Source organism: Lycorma delicatula, chromosome 12 (assembly GCF_047948215.1).
Source record: "Lycorma delicatula isolate Av1 chromosome 12, ASM4794821v1, whole genome shotgun sequence".
NCBI classification, from domain to species: domain Eukaryota; kingdom Metazoa; phylum Arthropoda; class Insecta; order Hemiptera; family Fulgoridae; genus Lycorma; species Lycorma delicatula.
In genome coordinates, this window is record NC_134466.1 from 3,543,951 (window position 1) to 3,566,159 (window position 22,209).

A 22,209-nucleotide genomic window follows, 5' to 3' on the forward strand; every position below is an offset into this window, starting at 1 on the left:
GAGTACAGCGCCCTAAATACGTTCGATTAACGAGTAGACTCAACACATAAGTAAGTTTCAATTCGCTTATCACTGTGATTTACTGTATATAAGCGCGTATAAAAAATACATCTCTAAACAGTCAACATTAACTCAACTTAGGTTACGTCGAGGGTTACTCAAGAACAATTCAACCAATCTACATCAAATTTTTCCACGCACAACTTCAAATAAACTACTACAGCATATATAAATTTCAATGAAATTTATCAAGTAGTTTTGAAGATTTTCGATCCACAAAATTATACATCGACCTCTTGGTAAGGAAATTACATTTTAAGTTAATGGGTTTTTTTGTACTCGTCATACTTCAAAATTTAAAGAAAATTCAATTTTACCTCCAAATCTGCTTGTGTAACCGAAAGTAATTTGGTACTTTTCTTGGAAAATTCGGTAAAGAGAATTACAAAATAATTCAGAAGGCGTTAATATAGGTTATTTAAATATTAATGCTTTCTGATTTCTGAATTATTTAGCGTTGTACATATGTTCATTTAATTTATATTATTTAAACCTTTTAAACTTTAAAATACAATTGCCAAAAATTATGTTCTTTTTTTTTAAATTTAAAGAGAATTTATACTTACGATTTAAATAATATATTAGCTGGTACCATGTTAAATGCGTAACATATTCCAAGATTAGTAACGATTGGTTCAAATATTTTGCAGCAGTCTACTTCGTTGTCTTGCCACAAACATACTTTCAATATGTCTTCGCAACGTGGAGATACCTTTCAAATAAAATTTTATTTTATATAAATGATTATACAAGTAACTGTAAGTAAATTGTAAAATTTTTATTAACTCTATGACTTGTAATAATACTGTACTGAATGTTTCACAAAGAAACAAAAAGAAAAATTGAATAAACCAAGATGTTGCAAACAAAAAAAACAATTATTCGCTTTTAACTCGTTAAATAACTTCGTTTAATTAACAATAAACAAAATAAAATTGTAAGAGAGATTAATTTTGAGAAAATTTATATAAATAATGCAATTTGAACAAGATTTACGAAATTTGATTTTTATTTATTTATTCAAAATAGACGAAAACTTGACAAAAAATATTATGTTATTTTAAACTGACATAAGTATAGTTTAAATATTATAAAAATCTAGAAAAAAAATCAATTATAATAAAAATAAATATAAATATTTACACGGTGAAAAGATAAAGATGCTACGATTACTGTTTTTTTTTTTTTTTTGTCTTCAGTCATTTGACTGGTTTGATGCAGCTCTCCAAGATTCCCTATCTAGTGCTAGTCGTTTCATTTCAGTATACCCTCCACATCCTACATCCCCAACAATTTGTTTTACATACTCCAAACGTGGCCTGCCTACACAATTTTTCCCTTCTACCTGTCCTTCCAATATTAAAGCGACTATTCCAGTATGCCATAGTATGTGGCCTATAAGTCTGTCTCTTCTTTTAACTATATTTTTCCAAACGCTTCTTTCTTCATCTATTTGCCGCAATACCTCTTCATTTGTCGCTTTATCCACCCGTCTGATTTTTAACATTCTCCTATAGCACCGCATTTCAAAAGCTTCTAATCTTTTCTTCTCAGATACTCCGATCGTCCAAGTTTCACTTCCATATAAAGCGACACTCCAAACATATACTTTCAAAAATCTTTTCCTGACATTTAAATTAATTTTTGATGTAAACAAATTATATTTCTTACTGAAGGCTCGTTTAGCTTGTGCTATTCGGCATTTTATATCGCTCCTGCTTCGTCCATCTTTAGTAATTTTACTTCCCAAATAACAAAATTCTTCTACCTCCATAATCTTTTCTCCTCCTATTTTCACATTCAGCGGTCCATCTTTGTTATTTCTACTACATTTCATTACTTTTGTTTTGTTCTTGTTTATTTTCATGCGATAGTTTTTGCGTAGGACTTCATCTATGCCGTTCATTGTTTCTTCTAAATCCTTTTTACTCTCGGCTAGAATTACTATATCATCAGCAAATCGTAGCATCTTTATCTTTTCACCTTGTACTGTTACTCCGAATCTAAATTGTTCTTTAACATCATTAACTGCTAGTTCCATGTAAAGATTAAAAAGTAACGGAGATAGGGAACATCCTTGTCGGACTCCCTTTCTTATTAGGGCTTCTTTCTTATGTTCTTCAATTGTTATTGTTGCTGTTTGGTTCCTGTACATGTTAGCAATTGTTCTTCTATCTCTGTATTTGAACCCTAATTTTTTTAAAATGCTGAACATTTTATTCCAGTCTACGTTATCGAAAGCCTTTTCTAGGTCTATAAACGCCAAGTATGTCGGTTTGTTTTTCTTTAATCTTCCTTCTACTATTAATCTGAGGCCTAAAATTGCTTCCCTTGTCCCTATACTTTTCCTGAAACCAAATCGGTCTTCTCCTAACACTTCTTCCACTCTCCTCTCAATTCTTCTGTATAAAATTCTAGTTAAGATTTTTGATGCATGACTAGTTAAACTAATTGTTCTGTATTCTTCACATTTATCTGCCCCTGCTTTCTTTGGTATCATTACTATAACACTTTTTTTGAAGTCTGATGGAAATTCCCCATTTTCATAAATATTACACACCAGTTTGTATAATCTATCAATCGCTTCCTCACCTGCACTGCGCAGTAATTCTACAGGTATTCCGTCTATTCCAGGAGCCTTTCTGCCATTTAAATCTTTTAATGCTCTCTTAAATTCAGATCTCAGTATTGTTTCTCCCATTTCATCCTCCTCAACTTCCTCTTCTTCCTCTATAACACCATTTTCTAATTCATTTCCTCCGTATAATTCTTAAATATATTCCACCCATCTATCGACTTTACCTTTCGTATTATATATTGGTGTACCATGTTTGTTTAACACATTATTACATTTTAATTTATGTACCCCAAAAGAAGATTTTTGAAAGGGTATGTTTGGAGTGTTGCTATATGGAAGTGAAACTTGGACGATCGGAGTACCTGAGAAGAAAAGATTAGAAGCTTTTGAAATGCGGTGCTATAGGAGAATGTTAAAAATCAGGTGGGTGGATAAAGTGATAAATGAAGAGGTGTTGCGGCAAATAGATGAAGAAAGAAGCGTTTGGAAAAATATAACTAAAAGAAAAGACAGACTTATGGGCCACATACTAAGGCATCCTGGAATAGTCGCTTTAATATTGAAAGGACAGGTAGAAGGAAAAAATTGTGTAGGCAGTCCACGTTTGGAATATGTAAAAAAAATTGTTAGGGATGTAGGATGTAGAGGGTATACTGAAATGAAACGACTAGCACTAGATAAGGAATCTTGGAGAGCTGCATCAAACCAGTCAAATGACTGAAGACAAAAAAAAATATTTATTTAACCTTATATTCTTAATTTAATCTACTTACATCGTTCAAAAATGTGAAAAAATCATTTGATACTTCCCCTTCGTAATGGATCCGAGAGGCTGGTAACTCTTGATCTGCGCTGCAAAATAAACTTGCGTATAGTCTATGTTTCCACCTGTAAGTAAGATATTTAATTATTAAATATCTGTAATTATATGTGCGCATTAAATATAGTGTCACTTTAAAATCCTTTTTCGATATTTTTATTAAAAAAGATAAAAACGGATTTTAAAGAAGTTTAAAGAGAATAGTTTCGTTGTCCGACTGCTCGACCTCGGCTTGTTTTAACAAATAGAGAAACGAGCGAATATCCATCTTTCCATCCTTGCTGGTATAATATGTCGCTACGTTGTTATGAAACGCGTTTTCAACTAAAGTAAACCGCGACGGTTCGCATATTTCCAGTCTTGCACGTTTACTTTTAGTCTCGGTCAAACTCGCACCGGTTTTGGGCAGCTGTACTCGTTTACAGCATTAATTCGGAGTAATAAGTCGTCAACATTAACCAGATATTGATTGTTGTCCACCTTGGTAATATACAAAACGCTTTATCGAACGCCTTTTCTATTTCATGTACATTATTTACCGGAATATCACCGCTGCAAATTTCTATATTGTCTTTATTCCTTTTCTGTACAAAACCTTCACATTCCAAGACAATATCAAACATAATAGATCCCGCCTTTTAAATGAATCTGTAAGCCGACTTTCTATATCTTCCTCGTTGTTAATCAGAAATGCTATATCATTTGCTTTAACATCGTGAAGTTTTTTTATACCGACATACGAGATGTATGAGTAAAGTAATGAGACTGACTTTTTGCTTACCAAGATTTTGTTTTTTTCAAACAACAATATTATCCTCTTCAAAGTAGTTCCCTTGGGCAGCTATACACCGGCGGAGTTGTTGTTCCCACTTCTGGTAGCAGCGCTGGAAGGCTTCAACCGGTAGGGCTTTTAACTTGTCGATCACAGTCTTTTGAATGTTCACCGGAGTTCCAAAATGACGTCCTTTTAAGACACATTTCAATATCTTTTCTTTCTTTCTTTTTTTTTTTTCTGTTTAGCCTCCGGTAACTACCGTTTACATAATACTTCAGAGGATGAATGAGGATGATATGTATGAGTGTAAATGAAGTGTGGTCTTGTACATTTTCAGTTCGACCAATCCTGAGATGTGTGGTTAATTGAAACCCAGCCACCAAAGAACACCGGTATCCACGATCTAGCATTCAAATCCATGTAAAAATAACTGGCTTTACAAGGACTTGAACGATATTGACATTTCAATATCTGGAAAAGGAAAAAGTCACAAGGACTCAAATCAGATGAATAGAGCGGTTGAGGAACCGTAGGAATGCATTTTCAGGTCAGAAATTCCCTGATGGAAATGGCCGTGTGATATTGTGGGGCATTGTTATGATGAAGCATCTACTTGTCTGCAATGTCTGGTCTCACGAGAATCACTCTTTTCCTGAGCCTTTCAAGGACACCTTTGTAAAAAACTTGGTTGACAGTTTGTCCTGGAGGAACAAATTCTTTATACACGATACCTCTACTGTCAAAAAAGCAAATCAGCGGGGTTTTGATCTTTGATTTGCTCATTCGACATTTTTTCTGTCGAGGAGATGACAGAATGTGCCGCTCTTCGCTTTGCCGCTTTGTTTCAGGATCGTACTCAAATATCCAGGATTCATCACCTGTGATCGCACGATTGAAGAATTCTTGGTCGTTGTCAATCCTCTCAAGTAGATCAACGCACGCGTTTCTTCGATCGTCCTTTTGTTTTGTCGGGAGGTTATTCGGCACCGATTTCGCACGAACCTTTCGCATGTCCAAATCGTGTCTCAAAATTTGATGTACGGTGAAAGTTTTTAAATTTAACCGTTCACTCATCATCCTTATTGTTAAACGACGGTCTGATCTCACAAGAACCCTCACACGCTCAACGTTTTCGTCAGATTTTGAATTTGAAGGTCTCCCTGAGCGAGATATATCTTCAGCATGTTCTCGGCCTTCCAAAAATGATTTGTGCCTGCGGAAAACTTGTGCTCTTGATAAATAATTTTACCCATAGGCCTGTTTTAACTTTTCAAAGGTCAACCTCGCGGATTCCCCGAGTTTAACACAAAACTCGATCGCACAACGTCGCTGTAAATTCCGATGCTCCATTTTCGTAACACACAACTTCACTGATGGCGCTGTCAAAAATAATGTGTTGGCTGAACAGATTTGAAATTCGTACTGAGCGTGTGGAAGGGATGAACAAACCGGTCTAGTAGAACCGGTAAACACAGCGTTGCCAGATCGCTCGCAGCGTTTCCAATCTCATTACTTTTCTCACATACCTCGTATTTCATAGTTGGATCTTGGTATATTGTCTAGAGAGTTGAAAAACTGACTTATCACAAAGCTCTAACCTAACCTGTTTTGATAAGTTTGCATCTAAACTTTACATAAGTTTGAAGTAGATAATTTTACCAAGTATAGTAGTATGTGTCTTATAGGCCACATACTAAGGCATCCTGGAATAGTCGCTTTAATTTTGGAAGGACAGGTAGAAGGGAAAAATTGTGTAGGCAGGCCACGTTTGGAATATGTAAAACAAATTGTTAGGGATGTAGGATGTAGAGGGTATACTGAAATGGAACGACTAGCACTAGATAGTGAATCTTGGAGAGCTGCATCAAACCAGTCAAATGACTGAAGACAAAAAAAAAAAAAAAATTTTACCAAAATGTAGGGCTCTACCTATTATAACAACCAAAATGATAACACGCTATTAGTTTTATAAACAAGTGAAATATATTATGGTATACAGTTGCTATTAGAAATTCTGAACAGTAGCGACCGACGTTTTGGGAAAATTTAGTACTGTTTAACCGGATCCGAATTTTCGGACGAAAATTGCAAATACCTCGAAAACGGTCGGTCCTAGCCCTCCGAAAAATTTTTTATATCCCCCTTAACGTTTCCTCATCCGCACTCAGTGTTACCCATCTTATGATAATATTTTCAAGTTCTCCCAGGGCACCGTTTGAAAACTTGGGAGGGGATGCGATGGAGACCTGCCGTATTATCTCAGCATCCCCTCGTCCGATTTTCTATATTCAAATGACGTATCTATCAACAGGTCGATCGCTAATTGTTTAACGCATCGGGTACAATCTAGATCGATCGGATCTTGGTTATCCGGAAATTAAATCGTTTAACCTCTTTTCTTTTTCCTGTTTAGCCTCCTGTAACTACCGTTTAGATAATTCTTCAGAGGATGATATGTATGAGTGTAAATGAAGTGTAGTCTTGTACATTCTCAGTTCGACCGTTCCTGAGATGTGTGGTTAATTGAAACCCGACCACCAAAGAACACCGGTATCCACGATCTAATATTCAAATCCGTGTAAAAATAACTGGCTTTTCTAGGACTTGAACGCTGTAACTCTCGACTTCCAAATCAGCTGATTTGGGAAGACGCGTTAATCGCTAGACCAATCCGGTGGGTTAAATCGTTTAACCCTACGTTTTGATTGGACCACCCACCGTAAAACGTCACGATCTGGCCCAACCGCAATAAAGCGCTCCTTGCCGATCTTTCGCTTTTGTCGCGGTGCCAGTGATGTATTTGTGGGACGTTATAGGTGATAACATAGAAGTAATGTAATAAGTGTTCTTGTTATTTGCGTTTTGGCAGATGCACCGTGCGGGTTCAAAGGTCAAGTTTGTCACAGAAATAACTTATCCTAACTACTAATATTTAACCTGAGATTTAATTAATTTTGAAAAATGTTTGCTCTTTGTGAAAAAAGTGGTTTTTTGAAAAAGTATCTAGTTTTTCGTCAATTTTTTTTTATTTTTAATCTTACGGAAAAAAGAAATACTCCCGGCAGAAAACAAACAGTTTTGCGTAAAAAGAGGTCTCGAACACTTTTTCTGCGACCAAAACTAACAAATTATTGATAAACTATTCGTTTATCCGTTTGTCTTATTGTGTACGAGAAGGTACGCGGTGCTAAGCTACCCTATCATAACGCCATTTTGATGCATATTGTAAAATTCGCTAGCGCTCGTAATTTTGCTCGTAAAAAAAAAGTACTCGACAGGTCTTTTATGCAAATTTTCTTCAGTTATCTATTAGTGGTTTTTATTTTTACATGAAAAAGGGGTTTTTATTTATGAAAAAGGGGAATTTCCGTCAGACTTCAAAAAAAGTGTTATGGTAATGATACCAAAGAAATCAGGGGCAGATAAATGTGAAGAATACAGAACAATTAGTTTAACTAGTCATGCATCAAAAATCTTAACTAGAATTCTATACAGAAGAATTGAGAGGAGAGTGGAAGAAGTGTTAGGAGAAGACCGATTTGGTTTCAGGAAAAGTATAGGGACAAGGGAAGCAATTTTAGGCCTCAGATTAATAGTAGAAGGAACATTAAAGAAAAACAAACCGACATACTTGGCGTTTATAGACCTAGAAAAGGCATTCGATAACGTAGACTGGAATAAAATGTTCAGCATTTTAAAAAAATTAGGGTTCAAATACAGAGATAGAAGAACAATTGCTAACATGTACAGGAACCAAACAGCAACAATAACAATTGAAGAACATAAGAAAGAAGCCATAATAAGAAAGGGAGTCCGACAAGGATGTTCCCTATCTCCGTTACTTTTTAATCTTTACATGGAACTAGCAGTTAATGATGTTAAAGAACAATTTAGATTCGGAGTAACAGTACAAGGTGAAAAGATAAAGATGCTACGATTTTCTGATGATATAGTAATTCTAGCCGAGAATAAAAAGGATTTAGAAGAAACAATGAACGGCATAGATGAAGTCCTACGCAAGAACTATCGCATGAAAATAAACAAGAACAAAACAAAAGTAATGAAATGTAGTAGAAATAACAAAGATGGACCGCTGAATGTGAAAATAGGAGGAGAAAAGATTATGGAGGTAGAAAAATTTTGTTATTTGGGAAGTAGAATTACTAAAGATGGACGAAGCAGGAGCGATATAAAATGCCGAATAGCACAAGCTAAACGAGCTTTCAGTAAAAAATATAAGTTGTTTACATAAAAAATTAATTTAAATGTCAGGAAAAGATTTTTGAAAGTGTATGTTTGGAGTGTCGCTTTATATGGAAGTGAAACTTGGACAATTGGAGTATCTGAGAAGAAAAGGTTAGAAGCTTTCGAAATGTGGTGCTATAGGAGAATGTTAAAAATCAGATGGGTGGATAAAGTGACAAATGAGGAGGTATTGCGGCAAATAGATGAAGAAAGAAGCATTTGGAAAAATATAGTTAAAAGAAGAGACAGACTTATAGGCCACATACTAAGGCATCCTGGAATAGTCGCTTTAATTTTGGAAGGACAGGTAGAAGGGAAAAATTGTGTAGGCAGGCCACGTTTGGAATATGTAAAACAAATTGTTAGGGATGTAGGATGTTGAGGGTATACTGAAATGAAACGACTAGCACTAGATAGGGAATCTTGGAGAGCTGCATCAAACCAGTCAAATGACTGAAGACAAAAAAAAAAAAAAAAATTTTTACATGAAATTAAAAATAAAACTGTTATTCGCAAAAAACTAAAATCTTGTTCATAATTTCTTAAACAAATTAAATAGTACTCGTTCCTTTCCGCTAGGGCACACTTTTTATTCTGTATACTTTTCTGAATCCATTCCAACAATCTATTTGCTGTAGTGAATTTTTTCTAGCTTAACGCCTTTTTGAGTCTCTGATGACTCGCTATTCTACATGAATTTTAATTCTAAACTGCGGATACCGGTGTTCTTTGGTGGTTGGGTTTCAATTAACCACACATCTCAGGAATGGTCGACCTGAGTCTGTTCCAGGCTACATATTTACCGGTTCATCACTTACACTGCAGCTATATCAGGTCTGACAAGCCGGTAACGGTAATTGAACTTGCCTACACATGCGCGCGCGCGCGCGCACACACACACACACACACACACATACATACACACCTAGACCGGCAGTACCTGGAAAACTGGTTGGATAAAACAAACAAAATACTGCTCTAACAGAATCGGTGTTCAGGTTGAACAGGAGACTGCGAGAAGGGAAGAAGCCTCGCCATCCGGTTGTGGGGCAGCGAGGTTTTCTTGCATACTCGGAGGCGGAGAGGGCCGAGGTTTTCGCCGATACCTTGGAGGAGCAGTTCACTCCAAACCCCCCCTCCCTCCCCGAACGACGAGCACACAACCGAGGTGGAATCCTTTCTTGTAGATTATTTCTCACAGGTGGAGGACGCCCCTGTAGAGATTGACCAAGTCACTGAAGCGGAAGTTTCCGCAGCCATTAAGGCCACAAGCCCCGACAAGGCCCCGGGTGTCGAAGGGATCAGCGCCCGTCCATTCCGGAACATACCGGCCTCCGTGATTACAGCAATTTCGGTGATATTCACGTCCATTTTGTACGTTGGATATTTCCCGAATTGTTGGAAAACGGCCAAAGTCGTATGTTTACCCAAACCGGGGAAAAGTTTACTTTTCCCACGGAATTATAGGCCAATCTCCCTGTTACCGGTATTGTCTAAGTTGTTCGAGAGGATTTTTCTCGAAAAACTGAGGCGATACATGGAGGGAGAAGTGCGGCCCGAGCAATTTGGGTTCAGGGAGGGTCACTCAACCACCCTCCAACTGGTAAAAATAATAGACGACCTTGTCGGAGGCCTGAACAGGAAACGGGTGACTGCAGCCGTTTTTCTGGATGTGGCCAAGGCCTTTGACAAAGTTTGGCATAGCGGGCTGCTTTATAAGCTAGCGCGATCGGCGATCCCCTACCGCTATGTCAGACTGATGCGGTCATATCTGCTAGACCGACATTTTGTCGTGCGCGTAGGGGAAACGATTTCCTCCACCAGAGAAATAGCCGCTGGGGTTCCCCAAGGAGCAGTACTTTCCCCGTTCTTGTACACTTTGTACGTGAACGATATGCCGCTGTCGGAAGGGGTCAAAACGGCCCTTTACGCAGACGACACGGCATATTTCTACGAATCCGCAAATGTGGATTACGCGGTCCGGAGGCTCCAAAGGCAGCTGGACTTAGTGGAACCGTGGCTCGACATGTGGAGAATCAGGGTCAACGGTGAAAAATCGGTGGCCGTGATGTTCACATGCAAGACACGAAAACCGACCAGAGAGCTGGAAATCTCAGGGGAGAAAATCCCTTTTGAGAAAACAGTTAAGTACCTGGGGGTGGTGTTGGACAGGCGGCTTACCTTCGGCGAACATGTAAATTATGCGACCCGGAGGGCTAAGGCCGCCAGAGCCTCGCTATACCCAGTGCTGAACAGTGCCAGCCCGTACCCATTGGCAACTAAGCTCCTCATTTTTCGGCTGTACGTACTGCCGATTCTAACATATGCTTACCCGGCATGGGGGGCAGTGTTGAGCTCCTCGCTTCAAAAGAAGATCGAGGCCGTCCAAAACATCGCGTTGCGGACGATCTTTGGAGCTCCGTGGTTCGTCAGGAACGCCACTCTCCGATCTGATGCGAGATTTCAATCCGTGTCCGAGGTGGGGGTGGCGCAGGCGCGCAGACTGTTCGGGAGAGCGGCTGTGTCCGAACACAGTCATCTTCGGGACATCTGCCGAGAGGACCCAACTCCGACAGTTGTAAGGAAGCGGCCTCACGCCGTACTGGACGAACCACCGTGATGGTGCGGTGCGGTAGCCGAAAATCGACAAACCAGGCTTAGGGGCCTCCATACCGCATGAGCCATAAACGGAATAGTGCGTCAGACGCGTTTCCGGGGGTCGCGAGTGAAAAGTTTTCGCGAGTTATATAGTTTGAAGACGTCAAACACGGTAAGTCACGCATAAAACAAAAACGCGGTCTAAATTTAAAAAAAAACTTACAGTAAGACAAAATATCCCAGCAATTGCGACTCCTCCGGAAAAGGGGACGCATTGCTCCCTCCTTATAGCTAGTGCCCCGTTGTGGCGTATTCCTGCTAGCCTATTAAAGAGTTAGCACCGAAAGGACTTCAGTGGACGGTCTGAAGGGGAATTACGTCGGAAGGACAGGCTTTATAAGCCTAGCCTTCCCCGGTCGGCCCATGAAATGGGTTCGATAACGCTGGTTTAACAACGGATTGGAATGCAATTAAATCCGTCTTAAATTCACTAAAATAATAATAGACAAAACTTGAAAAATTAGATCCGAGATTAAAAAATAACCTTTTAAAAAAGAAGCCCGATTAGAATGATCCAGCAGCAAGGGACTCTGTCCAGGTTCTGCGATAAAGTAGGGAGTAATAGACTCCTGCCAACTTTGCATTCCATTCCATTCCATCTAACAGAAGTAAGAGATATTTTTCTTAGTTTAGTTTAAATTTTAAACCAATCAGAACAAATTATAGATGGAAAATTAATAAAATAATAACTATTAAATAAATAGGTGTTTTCAGGATTCTGCTACTGAAAGTAAAGAAATTTTTTTTTATAAATATGAGTCTAGAAACAGTTCCAGTTGTAACTTACGGCCTGATTTCTGTTCTAAGAGTAAAATGAGGCCATTGGAACTTAAATTAAAGAAAATATTCATTATGGTTTTGACCTGAAAACTTGAATAAAACATGTTCCGCAACTGTATTTCTATTAATTTTTGAAATAAAAATTTTTTAAAGCACAAAAAAATAACTTCGTTAAATTTTCAGTAAACAGTTATAATTTGTAGAAACTTTAATTCCGAGAAAATATTATTTTATTTTTATTTTTTTGCTTGACGATATCGTCACGTAAGATTGAAGCTTGTGCGTGGGATATTGAAATGGAATTTTTTACCGTATGAAAAATGTCATGTTTGACCAAGATGACATTTTTTAACACGGGATCTCCGGATGAAATTCCGAGATGTTTTCACTCCACCTCGGAGATCGACAGAGATCTATGTAAGTAACGTAACATAAAGAAGAATGTAAAAAATTTAACTTTTATTTATTTAAACAATTAGAATGAAAAATGGATCAGAAAATAAAAATTAAAACATTTTTTTTTTGTTTTGAGTTCTTTGACTGGTTTTATGCAGCTCTCCAAGATTCCCTATCTAGTGATGGTCGTTTAATTTCGGTATACCCCCTACATCTTACATCCTCAAAAATTTGTTTTACATATTCCAAACGTTGCCCGCTTGCACACAATTTTTCCTATCTACCTGTCCCTCCAATATCAAAGCGACTATTCCAGAATGCCTTAATATGTCTTCTACTTCTATGTCAGCTACTGAAAAAAAAAAATCATTATTTATTTAAGTAGCTGTTACTGGAATGTATAATACACGATTTTGTTAACTGAAAGGTAAACATTTAGCAGTCAAACCTGAACAACAATTTGGGTATATTTTATTGTATTCTTTTGTGTATTGTACGCATATTGTATTTACACATTTAATTTAAATACAGAGCTATCATAAAAGAATGGTGCGGTTTAAGTAACTCATAGGAAGATTGTAGGTAAATTTCTAGATGCTATATTGGTATCCCTGAAAGCCTCCAACCCAAAAGTTTGTTTATCAGCAGTTGTAACCGCAACGCCAGTTCTTGTGTTGTTGTTGCGATGAGTTTAGCGAGTTACTATGTTCTCGTATAAAGACAAACCAAAGTGTGTTTTATCGATGGCCGAATTAAAATCCGTAATTTTAGTTCAACGTGCGTTTCGAAGTGAATTCGGAAGATATCCGCCGCACAAAAATAACATAACGCGTCGGTTCAAACGATTCGAAGAAACCGGATCGGTTAAGAAACAGAAATCAACCGGCAGACCAAGTGTACCGGACGAAACGGTTGAACTAATTAGACGATCGGCGATTAGAAGTCCTGGCAAGTCCATCCCTCGTCGAAGCGTCGAATTAGGTATTCCAAAATCGACAGTTCACAAAGTTTTACGTAAAAAATTGAAATTACACGATTACAAAATCCAGATACTGTAGGAATTGAAACCCGATGGTGGTGTAAAACGTTACGATTTCGCTGTTGAAATATCGAACAGAATAAGTAAAAACGAATCGTTTTTAGACGATATAATCTTTACAGATGAAGCTACATTCCACGTGAACGGATGCGTTAACAGACACGATTCACGAATACGGGGCTCTGAAAACTCACACGCAATTATCGAGAAACAACGCGATTCGCCTAAAGTTAATGTTTGGTGCGGTGCGATGAAAAATCGTGTAATAAGGCCTTTCTTCTTTGCTGAAAAAACAATTAATGGAGTCGCGTATCTTGACGTGTTAACCGATTATTGCTTTCCACAGCCGGACGAACTCGAATACATTCATCGACTTCATTTTCAACAAGACGGTGCTCTCCCGCACTCCAATGCGTCGGTCACGGATGCTTTGAACGAAAAATTTGGAGGTCGATGGATAGGCCGGCAAGGACTCGTACTTTATCCTCCAAGGAGTCCAGACCTGACACCTTGCGATTTTTTTCTTGTGGAAATCAAAAGCGTTGTTTATACACAAAAAATTCGTGACTTAAACCGATTAAAAAACAGGATTAATGAAGCGATGACAACCGTTAACTAATTTTTGTAGAGAAGTCGAGTATCGTTTGGACATTTGTCGACCGACTAAGGGCGCACATATTGAAATTTATTAATTATGTAAAAAAATGTTTGAGACGACAAATTTGAAAAATGAAAAAACATAAGCTGTAAGTAATTCTGTTTTAAATTAAACCGTGTTCAAAACCGCACCGTTCTTTTATGATAACTCTATATTATCCATCCAGTTTTACTAATCAGAGCGGTATTACTTAATTTTTTGAACTATTTTTAAACTGAAATTTATGTAATAGACATATAATATATATTTAAAATAACTTACCAGTTTGTATGATTTATATTGCTGTTTTTTAATTCTTTTAAATTCATATTAAATCTTGATTTTGAAATCGGTGAATCCGAACAAACAGTTACTGTTGGAAACGGAATCGAACTAATAGGTGTCATACGTGAATCAAATATCATCACAAACGGTTGTTCCTGCCATCTTATCCACGATCCGTGAATCATTATAATGCTTAAAAAAAGACTTGTAACAAAAGCGACGGTCCAAAATAATCTTAAATCAAAAAATTAATAATTTTATTATACATAGAATAATCAAAAAGTTATTATCATCATGAATTTATTATGAAAACGGTTGGGTTTTATTAATAGTATATTCTCTTTAAATTTTAAAAATTGAGGTATCTGGGAAATCCTTACTAAATGAAAATATGTCATCTGCAAATCCCAGGCAGATGTCAAGAAAGGGAGTCCGACAAGGATGTTCCCTATCTCCGTTACTTTTTAATCTTTACATGGAACTAGCAGTTAATGATGTTAAAGAACAATTTAGATTCGGAGTAACAGTACAAGGTGAAAAGATAAAGATGCTACGATTTGCCGATGATATAGTAATTCTAGCCGAGAGTAAAAAGGATTTAGAAGAAACAATGAAAGGCATAGATGAAGTCCTACGCAAGAACTATCGCGTGAAAATAAACAAGAAGAAAAAACAAAAGTAATGAAATGTAGTAGAAATAACAAAGATGGACCGCTGAATTTGAAAATAGGAGGAGAAAAGATTATGGAGGTAGAAGAATATTGTTATTTGGGAAGTAGAATTACTAAAGTTGGACGAAGCAGGAGCGATATAAACTGCCGAATAGCACAAGCGAAATGAGCCTTCAGTAAGAAATATAATTTGTTTACATCAAAAATTAATTTAAACGTCAGGAAAAGATTTTTGAAAGTATATGTTTGGAGTGTCGCTTTATATGGAAGTGAAACTTGGACGATCGGAGTATCCGAGAAGAAAAGATTAGAAGCTTTTGAAATGCGGTGCTATAGAAGAATGTTAAAAATCAGACGGGTGGATAAAGCGACAAATGAAGAAGTATTGCGGCAAATAGATGAAGAAAGAAGCGTTTGGAAAAATATAGTTAAAAGAAGAGACAGACTTATAGGCCACATACTAAGGCACCCTGGAATAGTCGCTTTAATATTGGAAGGACAGGTAGAAGGAAAAAATTGTGTAGGCAGGCCACGTTTGGAATATGTAAATCAAATTGTTAGGGATGTAGGATGTGGAGGGTATACTGAAATGAAACGACTAGCACTAGATAGGGAATCTTGGAGAGCTGCATCAAATCAGTCAAATGACTGAAGACAAAAAAAAAAAATCCCAGGCAATTTAGTGTGATGGAGTTTTTCTTAGTACCCATTTTTATATTTTTGAGATTTATTTCATACCATTTTCTCATGACAAATAAATATATATATATATAAATAGTGTTTGTAAAATGGTGGGCTAACTATATATTTTCAGACTCTACATGTAAAACTAAATAAAATATATCCTTATCTTGTGTAATTTTTTCCTCACATTTACTTGCTCAGTTAATTCCTTTCATCAGTAGTTCCCAAACTTTTCCGAGTCGCGGCGCTCTTTGTCAATTACAATTTTTCCATGTCGCCTTACCATAATTAAAAATATAACCACTCGTAAGTAAGAGAACTAGTATATCTTCATTATTTTATTACTTTATTAAAATTAAATTAATAATTATAAATATCTCGGTTCAAATAATTATGAAGCATTTACAATATTACGCGGCGACTTTGTGAAGAGGCCGCGCCGCATACTTTGGGAATCACTGACTTACATTACAGGGTGCCAGTTAAACTTAAAAAAAAACTAAACAGGTTGTTTAAGGTTAAACTTTAGATTGGTAAACGCCACCAGGAAACCTCCTTATATATTAAAATATGATTCTATATATAATATGTATTTACCTGTCCAAACATGGCTGTTGACTGTCCATTACGTATTTCAACCCATGAATTGTACTATGTTTACAATAGCTGTTAAAATTTTTCCATAACCATTGCAAATTATTTATTTTAAAATTATTTATTCTATTTGTATTATTTTTATTTAAACGTTTCATGTTTGGTCGCCGAATTAAAGTATTTCTTCTTCCTTGGATCGGATACATTATTCTCCTCCTCCCTTTTTTTGTGAAATTAACCTGAAAAATGAGTACAATCGTTATTTAATAATATGAAATTTTGTTTATATCAGTACAGCTTAACAGAATATTTCATGAATTAACAGAAATAACTTCTGGAATCGTTCTACAAGTAAGGCTGTAAGCAAATGGAAGACTACATAACACATTCGGCTTATTTCGCATAAAATCAGCTGAAATAGGACAGAGGGACACCACAAATTATTATAAGACCCTGATATGTCTAAAAAGATACCTAAGACTCAGACTTACTAGAAGAAATAATCTATATAAAATTAATAAGCTCTTAATGAGACCGGACGCAGGCGGCTTTGTCAACCGCAGAGGGCTGTATGGACCTGCACAATTTAAATATTTCTATGCCTAAGACTTAGAGTTAATGATGTTAAAGAACAATTTAGATTCGGAGTAACAGTACAAGGTGAAAAGATAAAGATCCTACGATTTGCTGATGATATAGTAATAGCCGAGAGTAAAAAGGATTTAGAAGAAACAATGTTCAGGATTACTCTCCTGCCGAGCAGCTCTTCTGAAACGTTTTGCATCCTGTTTCAACAAAGACAACTATCTAGTCCACCGAGGGGTAATTTTCTCTCGGTCCGAACTTCGGAGAATTGAATTCTCAGCATTATCGATGAAAGCGAGAGAAAATCTTTTTGTCAAGTCTTCCAATCAAATATCATCCAGATTTCCATCTAAGACATGGAGTTTAGAAGAGAGAATATTGACAAATTTGGGCCGATCCTTCTTCCTGTGCAAGAAACGCTCCTGATGAACAAGGAGATTACATCTATAAGCGTCTCGCAACTCTCTAGTCGACTCCAAGGTAATTAATCGATGAATACTAAAACAATGATCGACAATAGACCAAGTATCGATCCTACCAGGAATATTCCTACCAAAATTGGTTCCACCAAACAATTTCCCTCCATCTACCATTCAAGAATATACTGGTAACTCACCGAAAACATTAAAGACCTCTAATCCATACTGCACAAAAAACCTTCAACCTATTCACCACTATCATCTTGGCATTTTTAGACAAAAAAAAAGCATTCGATAACGTAGACTGGAATAAAATGTTCAGCATTTTAAAAAAATTAGGGTTCAAATACAGAGATAGAAGAACAATTGCTAACATGTACAGGAACCAAACAGCAACAGTAACAATTGAAGAACATAAGAAAGAAGCCGTAATAAGAAAGGGAGTCCGACAAGGATGTTCCCTATTCTCGTTACGTTTTAATCTTTACATAGAACTAGCAGTTAATGGTGTTAAAGAACAATTTAGATCCGGAGTAATAGTACAAGGTGAAAAGATATAGATGCTACGATTTGCCGATGATATAGTAATTCTAGCCGAGAGTAAAAAAAGATTTAGAAGAAACAGTGAACGCAATGGATGAAGTACTACGCAAGAACTATCGCATGAAAAATAAACAAGAACAAACCGAAAGTAATTAAATGTAGTAAAAATAACAAAGATGGACCGCTGAATGTGAAAGTAGGAGGAGAAAAGATTATGGAGGAAGAAGAATTTTGTTATTTGGGAAGTAGAATTACTAAAGATGGACGAAGCAGGAGCGATATAAAATGCCGAATAGCACAAGAGAAACGAGCTTTCAGTCAGAAATATAATTTGTTTACATCAAAATTTAATTTAAACGTCAGGAAAAGATTTTTGAAACTACATATTTGGAGCGTCGTTTTATATTGAAATGAAACTTGGACGATCGGAGTATCTAAGGAAAAAAGATTAGAAGCTTTTGAAATGAGGTCCTACAGGAAAATGTTAAAAATCAGATGAGCGGATAAAGGGACAAATGAAGAGGTGTTGCGGCAAATAGATGAAGAAAGAAGCGTTTGGAAAAATATAGTTAAAAGAAGAGACAGACTTATAGGCCACATACTAAGGCATCCTGTAATAGTCGCTTTAATATGAGAGGGACAGGTAGAAGGATAAAATTGTGTAGGCAGGCAACGTTTAGAATATATAAAACAAATTGTTAGTGATGTAAGACGTAGAGGGTATACCGAAATGAAACGACTAGCACTAGATAAGAAATCTTGGAGAGCTGCATCAAACCAGTCAAATGACTGATGACAGAAAAATAAAAAAATCATCTGTGACTCAGCTATGCCAAAGAAGCGACTTAGCATTTATATCAGCATCTAGAATTGTAGGAAAGTTAACAACAAGACCAAGAATTCTAGTCTAACCAAATTACACTTAGAGATAAAAAATTGTTACCTGGACTTTTATAAGTGGAAATGGTAAAGGGGCTTATAATAAACGTAAAAAAAAGAAATGCGTGAGCGCATGTGGTTCACCACCAATCCTGCCCCCACCAGTTTTTGGGGGAGGGTTGAAAAAAGGATTTTCAATATAAAATTTGTAGATCATGCAAAAATCTACATTTGTAGAGGTCACTGTTCAACATAACCTCAAAACTTCCGAGAAAAATCGTCTTTTTTCTCGTTTTTCAGATTTCATTTCCACAAAAATAATTTAATTTTGAATAAACTTGGTGAAAATGTACCTTTCTGTGTGTTAAATAACCACAATTTTTTTTGACGTAATAACGTCAACTTTAGCCGGAAATTGCAATAACACTATTTTACACCTCTTTTCAACCCTCCTCCACCCTCACTCACGAATTTATTTTTTTTATGATTATTATAAACCTCTTTATCATTTCCACTTATAAAACTTCAGGTAACAATTTTTTCTCCCTCTAAATGAGTTATATCGATCGTTCTTGTAATCTGGAAACGATTAATTTTCCAATTATATAGCTTTCGAAAAATTTCACTCTGAGTTTTTCTCCAAGAATAAAATGAAACTATTGAAATATAAATTAATGAGTAAATTTATTGGTTTTTGATCTGAATATTGAATAAAACAAGCCACAGAACTGTATCTTTAGTAACTTTTTATATAAATGTTGTAAAACAAAAAATAATGGTGTGCAAAACACAATTAAATAAATTTGACATAACAATATCTTGATTAAGGGCAGTCGTAACCGGAAAGAGGTCAAAAATCGTTTTTGGAATTTCTTCTTAGTTTGTTACTTCCTTGTACCGAAGTAAAAGAAGTATTGTGATCGCAAAAAATTTCGGTTTTCAGTTTTCAATGAAAATATTTTGACCATCCCTGAATCCATTTTGACTAGTTTTGGCGTGACGTCTCTACGTATGTATCTCAAATAACTAAAAAAGGATTACCCGTAGGATGTTGAAATCTTTGATTCAGGACTGTTGTAACATCTATTTGTGGACCTCCCTTTTTGTTTGCAATCGACTGAACCAAAAGTGTCCCAAAAAAGCTTCAAAATCCAAAAAATTAAATTTTTGACTTTTTCATAACTGCAGTAATAAGTCCTGATTGAGAGCTTTTCAACGATATATCATAAGTGATACTTATTTTCATCGGTTCCAGAGTTATAGCCAAATGAAAATGTAATTAATGAAATATTTGTTCTTACAAGGGGAAGGCACATCGGTTCGAATCAGACTTCATCTCAAGACTTCATCTTCAATATATTGATTTATTAATAATTATTAACCTCTGATTGTAAAAAATATTTTACGATAAATAATAATTCAATAACTATAAAAAATATGAGAACTTATTAATGAAATAAAATTTTTTGTACTTTTCATTTGAAAAAATGTGTTTATGAAACTTAATAATGGTACAAGGAAATTTATGTGGTGTCGACAACAGATCTTTTCTATATCTTCTAAATAATTTGATACAAGATTCATAACTGTATGTAACAAATAATTTTTTATAATTTATATAAAAAATGCGTGACAGCTGTTTTGCAAACAACGACGCTCAAATTTACCAGTAAAAACCGTTCTTACACAAAACGTCTCTCCCAATGTCTGTTCTTCAAGCTATAAAGCCAATATTTTTTTAAATTTGTTGAAAAATATCCTCACGGACAGACACAGAATTCCAACGAGTATCTCAACCACATAATTTGGCCGGTTTTAAAAAAATATTTTGTGAGAAATGAAACGTGTCAGTTTGGAATACACGAAGCAACGTAACGTTTAACAATGGAATCATTAGCAAGTGTAAACTTCTGCAGCATCTTAGATTCAATCCATCGTAATTTTATATCGTAAAAATTATAAAAAAGATTGACAGGGAACGGGTAATCGAGGCGGTAAAAACAATTCAAGAAATGTAAAAAAAGAGAAGACAGACAAGTAGAAATAAAAAGCTAAAGCTAGAAGATCAGGAAAATAACAATGATGACCCAAATTGTGCAGCCGAACAGTTTTAAAAAAAGGTAACCTAAAAAAACTTATTATATAATTTTATAACTCCGTTTTCAATAAATCATATTTTTCTTTATTTATGACTCGTGTTAATTTTTTTGTCATTTTTCTATACGTATACATCTTTCAAAACACGTAGAATTATCGAAATATGTGAACAATTATCCGTTAAAAAACTACAATTACTAAAATGTTGAAAAAATTTGTTATTAATATTATATTAAATTAGGGAAGTGGTTTATAGTTATAATTGTAGCAGATGCATTTAATCTACTAATAATACTAAATATTCGGAACAAATTTGAACCCTATAACATTAATAGTTCTGGAGATAATGGGTCTTCACTATAGCAGCGGATAGGCGGTTACAAGTACGCTATTGATTTCTAATTTAATTGGAAAATTATTTCATAAATTTCCTGCAGTAACTCTGTTATTTCTTGATCTAGTTACAAAAATAATATGTTATTTATAAAGGCTTAAATTTAACGCGTAGTGCTTCCAAACTCCGTGGCGAAGTGGCAACGTCTCTGTTTTTCATCGGGAAATCCCGGGTTCGAATCCTAGTCAAACTTGGTTTTTTTTTTTTTGCATTTTTCATACTTGTAAATTTCCATTTCATATTCCTATGCAAAAGCTACGAACTTTATATGATGAACTACTAATCATCGAAAAATATTTCTGATGTGGGCACCGTATGACTTCCTTGTACACTTATTAAATTACATATACACATTTAAAAAAAAATGAAAAGTACGTAAACTTTTATTTCATTAATAACTTCTGATATTTTTTCATATTTTATTATTATTATTATTTATCGTAAATTTTTGTTACACAGAGGTTAAAACTACACTGATAGATAAAAATAAATTTATGAATGTTTCTGTATGTGTGATACCATTTCTTGAATTTTTTTTTGCGCACATTAAAGATTTGTAAATACAATTTTTCTACCGCCCTTAGTTTTAAATAAATTACGTTTCAAAAAAAAAATAAGGAAAAATATAGTTAAACCGATATAGTTAAAGAAAATATTACTACTTTTTTGAAAAAGATATATAAATTAAATTTATTATAAGTTACGTAAAATTATAAATCAACAAAAATATTAAAAATTAATAAAGACTTACCGGCTGGCTTGGAGTACTCAGAGATTAAATGAAAAGTAGTGGTAAATTTCGATAAATAAAACTTCCCTGTTCACCGTTTTACTTTGCTTAAATTAAATCTATGATTGTACATAAATCGTTGATTGGTATTGCTAAAAATGATATCGTACTGCTGTGTTAATATTTTACCCGACTTAGTTTTTAACAAAAAATAATTCGCCTTGTCTTTTTTATACATATATTTTAAAATGTAGATATACTTCATTTAATATTTATTTTGAAATTACATTTTAAAGACATAACGTGTACACACACACACACACACACACACACACACACA

General features: G+C 35.4%; 1 protein-coding gene across 1 annotated transcript in view; it reads right to left on the bottom strand.

Annotated features, from left to right (window-relative positions):
- The window catches only part of LOC142333337 (pickpocket protein 28-like), a 45,648-nt gene extending 41,567 nt beyond the window's left edge, over positions 1–4,081 (bottom strand). The window contains exons 1-2 of the mRNA XM_075380359.1: positions 3,998–4,081; positions 627–772 (exon numbers count right to left, since the gene is read on the bottom strand). Of these exons, the coding sequence (XP_075236474.1) occupies positions 627–772; positions 3,998–4,081 (230 nt within the window). The remainder of the gene's footprint in view (positions 1–626; positions 773–3,997) is intronic.
- Positions 4,082–22,209: the final 18,128 nt, after the last annotated feature.